This window comes from Mycteria americana, chromosome 3 (genome assembly GCF_035582795.1).
Source record: "Mycteria americana isolate JAX WOST 10 ecotype Jacksonville Zoo and Gardens chromosome 3, USCA_MyAme_1.0, whole genome shotgun sequence".
NCBI lineage: Eukaryota > Metazoa > Chordata > Aves > Ciconiiformes > Ciconiidae > Mycteria > Mycteria americana.
In genome coordinates, this window is record NC_134367.1 from 36,025,239 (window position 1) to 36,039,177 (window position 13,939).

Below are 13,939 nucleotides of genomic sequence, written 5' to 3' on the forward strand. Positions count from 1 at the left end.
ATGACACAAAGATAAATTTTGGACCAGACTGACAAAAGGAAAGTTACCTTCCTTGTACAGAGTATTAGACTTGCATGTGTATTTCCAAAAGTCACAGATTAGTTTATGAGCAAACTAGCCATTTGGATCTGGCAAAAATTTAGTGCTACATTTTTTTCCACCAAATCATTGGCATTGGACAGCTATGAGATCACTCAAGCTCTTGGTATGCTCTGTGGCCAATATCCCTCATCTTAAATTTAAAACAGTTTTCTGTTTTAACAAACAGAGTAGTAAATTACTAGTATGGGAAACAAAGCAAGCAACACTGTTTACCATTTATCAGTTGTTCGCAAACTTGTCTTGCAACTGCTCGCATCATGTTCTGAGAAGCAATGTCACCCTAAATAATCAAAACCAAAACAAGTGTTTTATTAGCAAGTGTCTGTGCTTTTAAAGACATAGTATTTCATTAAAAATCTGAGAAAAACTGACTTTAAAGCAGACTTACTCTGTCACCTTTTTCTCCCTTCATTCCAGGTGCTCCCTAAAATAAATACAGTAAAAATAAAACAGCTGAAGGATACGTTATTCCACCCTACACAGAGGTTTGAGACATGCAATTTTAGAAAACATTTTGATTCCTTCAAGAACAGGACCAGGTCTGACCTGGTCCTCCCTGAACTTAACATTTCAGAGATGCCAAAGCAGATGCCAGAAAAGACTGGACAAGCTGTGATCTTTTGTGTATAATCAAACACACTGACAGATGCAGAAGAAAAAGATCTGAAGGAAAAATTCAAACTAGGGCCAAAGAAACTGATGTATTCTGACACTGGGACCACACTGGCAATTTGAAAGTTGAGTTTCTAGCATCACACTTCTGTAAATGGTGAATAGTCTTGTGTGAGTAATATATATTACTCTTTAATTTTAAGTTTTAAGTCAACTCATCATTAAAGAAGGTAAGCTAAGAAGAAAAACACAAGTCTAGGAAGGGTAGCTGTCTCCTTGAACCCACAAGAAACAGACTCTGTGTTAAGTGAAGAAGCACTATGCAGAGATGACACATAAGAGGGAGACAGATGCCATTAACTGCTTATTCTATTTATAACAGCTTCCCTGCTAATTCTCAACCATTTCTAGTCTTACAATAGTCTCATAGAAGTCTTAGCTTGAGCTGCTTTATAATTATTGACATTTGCCAACAGCTAACTTTTGTCTAACAGCAATTTCCATTTGCCTTTCAATACTCTAGTGGTTGTTGTGGGTTTTTTTTTGCTTTCAAGAATGCTATGTAAGAAGCCCACCAGAAGGATTGATTCCAATTTTTATATATGTATGTGTCTATGGCTGGAAAAACATCAGGTATGGTCTAAAGATGTTTTTAAATGCTGAACTGGAGATATGCACGCACAATCTACTCTGCAAACAAAATTTTGTGTGTGCACCTCTCACACAACGTTTTGAGATTTTAGCCTTAGGTTTGCGTTCCAGTGCTAGCAAAGAAAAGCAACAAGAGAGAGCAAACCATACTTTCCAAAGAAATTGTAATTACAATTACAATTGATGGTTGGTGGGATGGATTTTTAAAGATTTTCAAAATACACAGCAATGATCTCAGAAGGATGTTTTTAACTTGCTTTGGTCTATTTGACATTATTTTGGCCACAGTAGAAATTGCAGATGCGCAGTTAAAATAAGTAGAAAATTAGATTCACAGTCATTTGTTTTAGCCACTAGGTTTCCCTTTGAAAAACCTAAAAACCTGCAAAGTGTTTTAAAACTACTCATTTAATTTTGACATCAAAATACAAAAGAAAAAAAGAAAATAAAACTGCATTTACTGCAAGACCTGCTTAGGAAGCCATCATGAATAGCCCTTCCAATGTTCTCGTATGCTCACTGTGACAAATGTCACGTGTACCAAATTCCAGGGCAGTTCAAACAAAACTTTGTCCTAAACTATGGCTCCTGAAGTGGCTAGTGTAAGTTTTACAGGTGACTTCAGCGGATGCAGAGTTAGGCCAGAGCTGAGTCCTTCTAAAAATCTATTGGAAATTCACCTTCCAGAATGTGTCCAAAGAGCATATGAGCTTTGTTAGTTAAGCAAAAAGAGGCTAGCATCAGTTCAAATAGATTTTCACTTGTAGCCTCAATTACTGTTTGAACATAAGGCATATTTCAAAGGTGAAAGACCAGTTTGGTCATCTGCTGCTCTGCATGGCTCTCCACACAGTTACATATACGTCCTAAGTATTACTGCTTTTTACATCATAGTATTTCTTTAAGGAGCCTGTTTATCACCACTAACAAAGCAAAGGCTAAGTGTGGGCCGCAGCTGTTTTTCGTAGCATTCCTACAGTACAAGCAATTAATTTCAACAACACAAGACAACAAATCATTCCACTGAGGTCACAGTGGATACAATTTGAATGTGGTGGCACATAGACTTCCATCAAGGTTTTGGGCAAAGAAATTCCCATGGGGTATGTTGGGGTGTGAACTTAGTATGTTATCTGAGCTTCTCTGCAGCAGTGTTGCATACACCTACCCCATGACATGCCACAGAAAATATGAGGCAGCTCATCCATCAGTGAGTTGAGTAGTTGGCACACGGTACATTTGCATTATGCATAACAGATTGTACATGCAAAATTAATTGTACAGACTCAAATGAAAGATTTAGAATGGCAACACTGTAAATGTGCCACTAGAATAGGTTATGCCACCAATGAGACAGTTACTAATATGTACACAATATACCCATCAAAGTGATGAATATTCTTTCCCTTCTGTCCTGCACTCTTTCATCTATATCTTTCCTTACTCTGTGAAGTCCACAGGGAAAAGGTCGGTCTTTCAGTTTTAGCTTAGCACAGTCACATGCTGAAACAGACCATGGACTTGTAAATGCCATAACATAAATAAACTGTAACAATTAAAACCACCAGGAAAATAGGACATTTTTAGCCGTCATTCTCTAATAATTAACATTGTGGTAAATGCTGATGTCCTAAAACTCTAAAAGAGATGTAATTTGACTCTGAGTTCAACAGACATTAACATCTCAGTTATAAACTATCACATTTATTTGAAATATCCATTGATTAGAATTGCAGGTTTTTCACTTGCACTAGTCTGTAACATGAAAATCTGGGGGACAAATATATTAAGAAATTATTTGGTGCTTCTCTTTCTGTTTGAAACTTGGCAATTTTTGCTATTTTCTGAAAGCATATTCATTTGAAATTATCTGCTGAGTACATATTTATAATACCTGCTTATTGTATTCCCATTCTTTCTAAGGCTTTCATAGTACAATATCGTGTTGTTTTGACTGGAAGCAAATCATGCAGTATGTCTTCTTGTTTATTCACTAGGTAAGTGCAAGCATTAGAAATCAGATTTCTGGTCTACTATTCCGGCAATATTCTAATAATTACTTAAAGTGTTTCAATGAATTCACTTGCTAGAGCATTCACACACCAGAACTATACACAGAAGAGAAAAAAATGAAGCAAACTTAAAATGTTCAAATCCTATATAATGTTTCTGGAAATATTTTTGCTGGCGGGTCAAGCAAAGTTCTTCAGGCTGCCTTCAGCCACAGGCCATGTTGGTAAGACAGGAAGGTCCTCTGATAACAAAAGCGCAACATTGCTCAAAAGTATTGCCAACAAAGGTCCCCCAGCTAGAAAAATGCTAAGGCCATTCCTTAATTATAAGTGATACACAGTCAATTTTACAATTCATTGAAATCAAATGAGCCTCATTCTTCAATTTGTGACTTTGCAAAGATACACTGACTCAGCCTTATGATTGGAAATCTATAGGCTATTCCGAACTAATTCTAAAATTTGAAGATTAGAGGCTGACTGGCTATGTTAACAACAAAGTTCATTTTCCACCTGGATATTTTAGAAATATGATATCCAAAATATAATTACAACTGCAATTACTGAGTTGCTATTTGCATCTTCCTCCCACTTGGTTATATTCTTCTTAAATTTCAGTCTATTTTCTTTTAATAGACAAAAATGTGCAATTTTGCCAACTGCTTGCCAGCATTTTGAGAAGCAGCAGCTGCTGCTGACATTCTGTTTTGCGGATATCCTGCAATGAGGGAGTCACTTGGGGTCAGTGTGAGGAAAAGCTAGTTTATGCTGCATGTGGGATTTTTCTGAGCTGTGGGATGAAGGCTGGGGCTGCAGCAAAGTTCTATGGCTGAAGGAGGACAAAACAAAGGAAGTTTTGCTATTTTTACTTTAAAAGATAATGCACTCAATTGTTTTCCCCAAAAGAATGTTTGCTCCCCACAAGAACCACCAGTTCTGTGTTCCCAAAGCAGCATCTTTTTGAGAATTCATCTAGGATGTCTGCATAGATGGATGCAAGGTCAGTAAACACATGGAAGCAGAGAATGGAAAATGCGCTAAAACTGCATTTAACTCACAACAAACATCTCCCTTATGTCCTCGGGATTAACCTCTAAAGGTTTTCACAGTCTGTTTGGTCCTGGAGGCATCAGTCTAATAGCACCATGTATATAAAACATGAATGCCTTGCACTATTTCCTGGGGACCTTCTAGATCAACAAAGTCAGACCCTGTTGTCACAGAGTCTGTTTTATAAACAAGACAGTTCTATTTTAAGATTACTTAGTCTGCCTACCCACCCATTACCATTTTCACACACCTGTAAAACAACAGTGCTGGAACTTTTCTTCTCTGATAGTCCAAGATCTTATATTTCCCATTACATTTATTCACAGAAAACATATCAATTTCTTCTTGAGCTAATATCCTCTTTTAGCTTAATGACTCTTTCTTACCCTTGCTAGTTGTTACCCTATGATATATGTATGGACTACTACCAAATTCTCACTCTCTCTTTGAACAGACAGACAGAGGACAAATATTTTAGTCTTCTCTAGGATAGCCAGTGTTCAGTTCTCAATAGATTACTGACTCAGTTGTGTTCTTACTGTCCCTTTTTTCGTCATTTTGTTACTACACTGAAAAAACACCTAAGTTTCTCTTGGAAATACTTATCAACAGATAACAAAGTCAAATTTCCTATTTCCATGAAAATTCAGTTAACACTTCAAGTATCAACTTGTTCTAGTATAAGTACACATTGAGGTAGAGAACTGCTTACAGCCACATTCATGGTGTGGCCTGCCCCAGCTTCGCACATTAGTGGTATTTAAGGCATCAGGAAAGAGCTCCAGTTGACTGCATTCACTGGGAATGTCTTCGCAACACCAAGGCTCCTATAATTTGCATGTAACTGTATATCTTTTGCCTGGGGGGTAATTCTTTTGGGGGTTCCTTCTTTTGTAGGGGTCTTTTACCTGACTTGCACTGCATAGTACCAGCAATACAGATTGTTCAGGTAGAAGAAAAAATGGCAGGACCTCGTCGAAAATTATTTACTCTTTGTATTTACCAGATGCAATGTGAAGCCTCATTATTTTTATCCGGGACAGGAAGTTACAAATTCAGGCAGGCTTGAACTATGATTCCTGACACTGCAAGTTGCATTTGGCCATTAGGCTGCACCTTTGGCAATTCTAATGCCGGACACAAAAGAAAGCGTTGAAATTCTATCCACAAGGAGTCTGACAAAACATCTGTGCAAGGTGCAAGCCAGAATTCCTGCTGGGATCTGTTCTAGAAACATAAGAAATGGTAAATATAATGCACAGTGTCCCATTACAAGAAAGTGCAATAACTGGTAAAAAAATGTATTTCTAACTGAAAGGAACTCTTAAGATTAGAGTGCAGGGGAACTTACACATGGTGCTTGGACAGGAGTTGACTGCCTTGTTTTGCAAAAGCACTGAAACTGGGCTTGTAGCCAAATTTCCTTCTGTGCACATTATTTACCTGCAGAAGATCTTTGCTGCTGAACTGGGTCAGCTATCTAGTGTCTCAGGTGAAGGAAAACTTGGATACACCTGGTAGTTTGAAGCTCACTTGTGAACAAACCACAGCACCTTGTGCCCCAGCTGTCTATCAAGCATCTGACCTGGCAGGAATATCACGTTAGAAATGTATGTCTAAAGGCACGAAAGCTTCAACGCTTTCCTAGGACACTCAATGTCCTCTACTGCAAGGAGAAATGGGATTTATAGGCTGGCAAATGCAGACTGAATTCAACATGTTTATGAGAAAATGACCCAGCTTCCAGGTGCTTCTGGGAACTTCCACTTCATAAACATCAAGCTGCCCAGCCTACTATGTACTCTTCCAAATTATCCAGCTGTCATATACACAATGACATTGAAGTAGGATGGAAAATTCTGGCTGATTGCCAGACGTTAAGGTACAAGTAATGAATGACTTCCCATTTCAATTGCTGTCTCCACTCCTGACCCAAACATAATTTCTCAGAGATCCTATAAATGAATCAGTTCAAATTTCTCCTGAAACAGTTGGTGGGAGGCAGCACCTCCTGCTCTTTCTCCCTATTCAGGATGCACTTTAAAAGTTTGAATAGAACCCACAGAAAACACCCCCAAATAATTTTGAAAGCACATTGTAAAAACACAAAACATTTGCAAAACAGAAGTGATTATGTAATATCAAAGATTGTTCACCTTCAGCAGTGTACCACTTTTTTACTACACACACACACATAGACAAATATAAGACTTCCCAGTCATTTTGCTGACCCAGTTCTTCATGCTTATGCAGTGTAGGAATATATGCCTTGGCACATAATAGCCTATGATCTTTTTAGTGGAAACCAGAGACCACAATTTCCATCCCCAACTATTAAACTCAGCAAAATGACATACTGTAAAAATAAAATTGTTTGAAAAAAGGCTTGTGGTCTTACATCAGCTCCACTGTATTAACCACTGTCATAAGTGCAAGACAAGTATTTAAAGCAAGGAGAAGTCTCATATTCATCAACAGACTGTAATTTTAAATTTGATACTATAAGTGTATCATTATCTTACTGGTGTCCCACGATCTCCTGGCTTCCCTGGTTTTCCACTTGGGCCAGCAACTCCTGGAACTCCCGGAGCACCCTACAGCAGAAAACATGTAAAGTGAATTGTGGAAATCCACAACAGCCTAAGTACTAGTAAGAAATGGGTTATTGTATTGAGTGCAAAGCAATAATGAAAATGGCTTCTATCAGTCTTTTTTTTTCTGTTAGGTACATATCAGGCTTGAAAACTTTCCTCCGGAAAAAACAGTTTGTTTCTTAATGGAAATATATCCTTTTACATAACACCACAGTTTAACAAGCATTTCTGAATCTAGAGATGCAGAGAGTGTCTATATGTTTTTAGTATCACTCTTAATGACAGATTCCTAAGATCCCAAGACCATTTGGCCTTCTAACTTCATATAGGAGGTCTGTGATCCATGTAAAAGTCCACAAAAAGAAGTCCATAAAAGTCATTCTAGTGATACGAGATAAATATGAACAAATAAAAGACCAGTGTTAGGTTAGGTGATAAAAGCTCATCTGCACACCCACAAAGGAGCACAAGAAAGACAATTGTGGGGGAGCGGGGGCAGCCCAAATAATACCCTGCCTAGCGACTCCTGGCTATATAAATATACGTGGTGTAAATGCTCTGTTCTCTGTGAACCTGTGCCTACTGGAAATACATCTTCTGCCTTGCTACTGGTTGGACCTGGTAACACGGAGCTTCAGCAACTTGCCTATCTAGGGCTGTCTGATCCAGCATGGTATGTTTTTTTCTAACAACCAGTACCTTTTCTAACATGGTCTCACAAAACACAATGAAGTAGCTTTTTAAGCAAAAACTAATCCCCAAATACTCTTGTCAGGAAAAACTTGTATTAACAACGTTTGTTTTCACCAGACTACAAGTAATAAACTGGTTTCAGTAGACCTAGCTATGCATTTAAAGATCATGCCTAAAGAACCAGGTAAACTGGTTCTTCCCTTATTTACACTGGCAGAAATCAGTTTCAAAACCACTCTTGTGAACGTTTGTGAATACATGCTTTACGCAGCTGTCTGCTCACCTTTTACTGAGAGTTTCCCAGATCCATTTAGGATATTAAACAGAGGATACATTTCATATTTGACAGAAACTGAAAATGTCAATGTGGCTCTCTCTTGGCTCAGGTCTCTTATTTCAGAGTATATCAAAGACAAAATTATATTTACCGCTGCTCCTGGTGGGCCTCTGGGACCTGTGGGACCATCTTTTCCTGTGAAACCCTATTCAAAAACAAAAGCATGATTAGAGATTAACCTAAGATTGTAGCCCGATTAAAATGGCCTTTAAGATTACGTAATTGCAATACTCCTGATTACTACTAGCATGTATTTTAAAACCTATCCACAATGTAAGTTATAAAAATAGCTATCACGACTAATGCTGGAGAAGGCTATGGAACAATGAGCTTCAGCCAGTTTAGAAGATGTTCAGCTGCTGTTGATTAGCTGAAGATGGAATGAGTCTCTCTCAACATTTTTAAGAAAAGGAATCATTGTTCTATCCCAGAGGAGCAAGATCTCCCTTTTGCCATTCTCTCACTCACAGATTAGCTAGAAAATCTGAGGTTTCTACTTAAATGAAGAACAATCTGCTTCTCAGATGCTTCCCCTGCAAGAAGAGATGCTGAGAAATCCCATTTCAACAATCTAATATAACATTTACAAATTAACATTGATGGCCCACTAATGACCCACCAATCCTGTGGTATGTTCTTTGGCAACTGGCTATCACATGGTGGTCTGTTTTCATTTCCAGCTATCAACTCCCACTAAAGGATAACTATAAATGCATATATCAGCTGTCAGTTTTGACTGTAAAGGTAAGTAAGTCATTGCATCAGTCATCTCAAAGGTGATATGCCACTGTGAAGATAAAAGAGGTTTGCTTAGTTGACCTGTCCTCGTTTCAGCTGGGACAGAGTTAATTTTTTCCTAGTAGCTAATACAGTGCTCTGTTTTGGATTTAGTATGAGAATAATGTTGATAACACACTGATGTTTTAGTTGTTGCTAAGCAGTGCTTACACTGGTCAAGAACTTTTCAGCTTCCCATGCTCTGCCAGGTGCACAAGAAGCTGGGAGGGGGCACAGCCAGGATAGTTGATCCAAACTAGCCAAAGGGCTATTCCATGCCATGTGATGTCATGGTCAGTATATAAATTGAGGGTAGTTGGCCAGGGGGTAGCGATCACTGGTCGGGGACTGGCTGGGCGTCGGTCGGCAGGTGGTGAGCGGTTGTATCACTTGTTTGTTTTTCCCTAGGTTTTGTTCCTCTCTCTCTCTTTTGTTGTTTTCCTTTTCATTACTATTATTATTATTATTATTATTATTATTATTATTATTATTATTATTATTATTGTCTTTTCCCAATTATTAAACTGTTCTTATCTCAAACCACAAGTTTTCTTACTTTTGCTCTTCCGATTCTCTCCCCCATCCCACCGGGGGGAGGGTGAGTGACCAGCTGTGTGGGGCTTAGTTGCCAACTGAAGCTAAACCACGACATGACCCCAAATTAAAAGAAAGGGATTGCAACAACTCCACAGTGAAATACCTGTGCCCATGCCCTTCATTATGAAGACATTTCAGAATCCCCCATCCAAAGAAAAGTTCTCAGCTCCAGATAGTCAAAGGTTAAGGAGCAAACTTGACCTCCACAGTAAGAATGGCACAGACAGATTCTTTCAAAGGGATCCCCTGCAGCACCAACAGCGTGTGGAAGAAAGCAAGGCTGAGTACCTCAGCAGAGCCCTGCTCAGTGGACATACTGCTCCATGGGTGCAGGCATCTGAAAACCTAGTCAGGAGGTGAGCAGTGCAATTTTTACAGAAACTATATGGCTACCCTATGGCTATCTGGGAAAGTTTTCACCCCCAGGTTTTTCCAGTCCTTCCACTTTTACCTCTCTAGGTTGGATACTGATAAAAGGACTCCTTTCGAAAAAGCATTTGAAAACAAAAAGATATGATAAAGAAGGGTGGGGGGAAACATTACTCAGTCTTTTCAGAAGATAAACTGAGGAAACCTTACCCTTTCGCCTGGAGGTCCCATTGGTCCAGGTGGACCAGGTAAACCTGGGGTTCCCTAGAGGGAAAAGGAATGATAAACTGTATCCATGACAGAACAAACATCACTGCTATGCTAATCATCTAATCATGCACACATTTAAATATCTAACTGTCTTCAATGTTGTTTTTTGGCATTTACAAAAATAAAACAAACCTTTAGGAGAAACCATTTATTTCATATACATGATACAAGAGTCTTCACCGTCACCCTGCTTTTTACTTCCATTACCTTACCAGCCCATAATTCAACTTCAAAAATAGTTTTCAGTACTGTTCCCATAAAACAGATATACCTGGTTTATTGCCTTTACAAGCATGACTTACAGATGTCAGCTAATCCTTTAACACTCTGTAGTATCAGTACCACTGTTGTAGGAATTGGCTATTGAACAGCCTTGTATCATGTTGTCATGTTCTTCCCCCTTTTCTGTCTAATCTCACTGTGCACTAAAATGTAGCATTGCTTTCTACTGCTCCCTAAATGTTATTCAGGGATATAAGGACTAATAAAACAGGTAAAGGATACAAAGCCCTTGGTTCATGACTGACCGTATCTGATACATGAAACTAAATCTACAAGCATCTCCCATACAGTCTTCATATCCCCAGTAAAATCAAGAACAATATAGTAACCAAGGAACATTAGTTATATCACCACGTGTGCAGCTCAATGACCTTAGATTATTCAAATCTGGCTGATTATCCAAAAAAACCCTTATTTTTTCTCCTCAAAACCTAATCCTAGTTTACGATAGAGAAACCTGCAAGTAAGTGAAATTTAATATTGCTTTCTTCTTTCAGAAAACATACAATTAATGTCCCAAGACCATTTGACTTCCAAAAGTAGAAAGCAATTAGACAACATTGCCGAAGAAAGGTTCAGCAAAGATTCTGCAACCTCTATTTTAGGAAGACATTTAACTGCAGGTGGTCAGAAGTTGAGACACCTTCCTGGGGAGTTATCAGTGTACTTTTCCTAATCCAATGGTCTGTCCCCATGCATTCACAGCTATCCAGATGGACATTTGGCTTGACTCACTACAGCTGTTCTTTCACTCTTGCTTTTTTGAATGGTTTACTATTTCCTACATTTCAAATTCCTAAGTGTAAGATAATTATGTTTCCAAAACTATTGCTTAGGAAGGTATGAGAAGAGCCCATGATTCCTAGTGATGTCAAAGACAGCTGTTCAGCAGCCAACCTGCATCAGGAACAGTGTAAAATGACATTATCTTGTGTAAGTATTAACTTACCGATCGCCCTGGTAGTCCAGGCTGGCCAGCATCACCTTTCATTCCTTGACGACCCTATAATTTTCATAAATTATTGTTAGAGATTCTGAATTACAGAATAGGTCAGGAAAATAACTAATTTGTGTAAACGGACTTGAAATAATTCCTGCAAGATACCTAAATTGAGGAATCCATAAGCTATTGATGTATTATCATTTACGGTTGGACTCAAAGATCTAAAGGTCTAAAGGTCCAACCTAAATGATTCTATGATTCTGTGATTATGGAATAAACCAAGATACATATACCTCTTAACTGAAACAATACTGATCATCTCACAAACATTTGCAAATGCAGGATGACCAGCTGACATTATATTAAAAACATAGGCAAGCAGACATTTGGAAGGGGCACATATTTTCATAAGGAAGTAACACAGACTTTTCAGTCAGAGGGATTGATCAATATCTTCACAAGCAGGAAAGCAGGGAAGGGTTACATGTTTTCTCTCAACCTCCGTTATCTTTCTCAACTGGTGAATGGAGCTGCCTACATTCAAGAAAGGCAAAAGCTCAGTCTTTTTAAAGTATCACTGTTTTCTTCTAACCCATGGTCTAAAAGGCATTACACACTTCCAGGGCACAAGGTGTAGGAGCATATAAAGAAGCAATGTATTGCCTTTCACAACTTGCTTGCGTTCCACATATACTATAGCACTATAGTATAAATGCACAGTCTAAACCTACATGAGCTAAATTTGACAACACAATATTTATTTTCCACAGTGGCTTGTGTGGTAATCCAGCATTAATAACTGTTGATGACACACAAATAATCAATTTGTAAACATAGCCTGCCAATGTGAATTGCAATTGATATGAAAAATGAAATTATGTGACTCAAAAGTGGCCCTCTAACATTGTTAACTTATGAGAAGTTCCAAGAATTACATTGGGTTTATTGGTGCTTTCATTCTTCAAAGGTTTTCAAACTAAATGTGACAAATAAAAGTATTTATTGTATTCCACATGTAAAAGGAATGTGTTTGGCCTTTCTTGCTGTTTGGCACCTCTAGGCCATCTTGATGAAGTTTTTCCTCCCAGTATATAACAAAAAACTGAAAAGCATCTACACCGGTTAACAAAATCTTTCGACTTTGTCCTTACAAAACAGAAGGTGTACCTAATCTTAAAGCACATTTTGTTTTCCATTTCCCAAACTACATTACAGACTGAGAAGGTAAGCTGGTTTCAAATGCAAAATGAGACTGTGCAATCAGACAGCATTTCTATTATTTGTTTTCATAAACCTTGTATTTTAATCAAAGACTTCATACAAAAAGTACCTGATTATATAAAAATTCAAGCTATTCCTAAACAGGAAATGTCGAAATTATATTCCTGCTTTTGGGGTGATTACTTATTAAAATACGGCAAAAGGAGTCTTAATACATTCAGAATGTAGACAAAGGGTTACCTATGCTATCCGCTCTAAAAACCCAAATCTGGTGAAATTTCATCAGTGTTAACAGAGTTACTCTGGCTTTGAAGGCATGTCCATGAAATCAGAAGTAGCCTCTCACTAAAATATGCATGCTGTTGCCAGGAAAGCCTCCTAAGAACACAGGGCTATTTGTATGCCTAGATCTAGGCACTCATTGCCTCTCTGAACTTTCAGCTACTGATTTAAGCTCAGAAAATAGAAGTTGGACATGTAAATCTGTGAGAAAGGCTTCAGAGTAATATTGCGTTCTTAGTTTTCCTGTATCACAATCTGATCATTTTGCATCCTCGAACTTGAAGGCCTAGCAACTCTACAGAAAAGCTGTAAGAGAAAAAATGGAGTAGCACAATGTACATTACAACGCTTAGACTCTGTCCCTTCACAGACGTCCCATAAGCACACGTAACATTCAGGATAGAAAATGCTATTGTATTGGAAGAGGCTCGTTTCAGAAAGAGATTTGTTTCATAATACTACTGCATTGCAGGGAAAAACAAATGTTAGGGCAAAGCTGCCACCCTCTTCCCAAGACCACCACCCCCATGGACAGCTCTGACTCCACACGTAGTGCCACCCACACTCAGAACAGCCACTCACCGGTTCTCCTGGGATTGACAGCCCATTGGGACCCTGCGGACCTGGGGGACCTTGAGGGCCAGGAGGACCTGTCTCACCACGAGGACCAGGTGGTCCCTTAAAGCAGAAAATTAAAACAAGATTGTAAATTACAACCCCTTCTTAGATCTGTAACTGCAAAATCCTTTGTGTTAGACACTTAGCATAAGTCAGAAGCCTGGATATTATTAATCCATTCAATACTTAAGAACAACTGTGGAAACAGTTATCCAAATGGCATATCCTTTCATAAGCCATTCTCTGATTCATGTTGGCAATCTCAGGCCAATACATGTCTTCTTGCAGTGTTAATTAGAAGTATAGCTGTCTCCCCCGTACAGAAGAAAGGACAACAATGCTGCAGAGTGTGTATTACCACCCTGATGCATGTACTCTAGTTTCCTGATGTGCAGTCAATGCCTTTGAGGCTACATAGGTTCATAGGCTGTGTATACATAGTCTCAAAAAGGTAGGCTGCACATAAATAACATATAGGCATATTTCCGATTAATTTTTTAATCTCCCTTCTTAGCTCAGCATAGAACTA

The 13,939-nt window shown here is 38.5% G+C and overlaps 1 protein-coding gene across 11 annotated transcripts in view; it reads right to left on the bottom strand.

Moving 5' to 3' along the window:
* The window catches only part of COL12A1 (collagen type XII alpha 1 chain), a 106,591-nt gene that overhangs the window by 7,898 nt on the left and 84,754 nt on the right, over window positions 1-13,939 (bottom strand). For all 11 annotated transcript variants that reach the window (XM_075498207.1, XM_075498210.1, XM_075498211.1 and 8 more), the window contains 7 exons: window positions 13,375-13,470; window positions 11,296-11,349; window positions 10,005-10,058; window positions 8,143-8,196; window positions 6,950-7,021; window positions 491-526; window positions 316-382 (listed from right to left, as the gene is read on the bottom strand). In XM_075498207.1, the coding sequence (XP_075354322.1) occupies window positions 316-382; window positions 491-526; window positions 6,950-7,021; window positions 8,143-8,196; window positions 10,005-10,058; window positions 11,296-11,349; window positions 13,375-13,470 (433 nt within the window). The remainder of the gene's footprint in view (window positions 1-315; window positions 383-490; window positions 527-6,949; window positions 7,022-8,142; window positions 8,197-10,004; window positions 10,059-11,295; window positions 11,350-13,374; window positions 13,471-13,939) is intronic.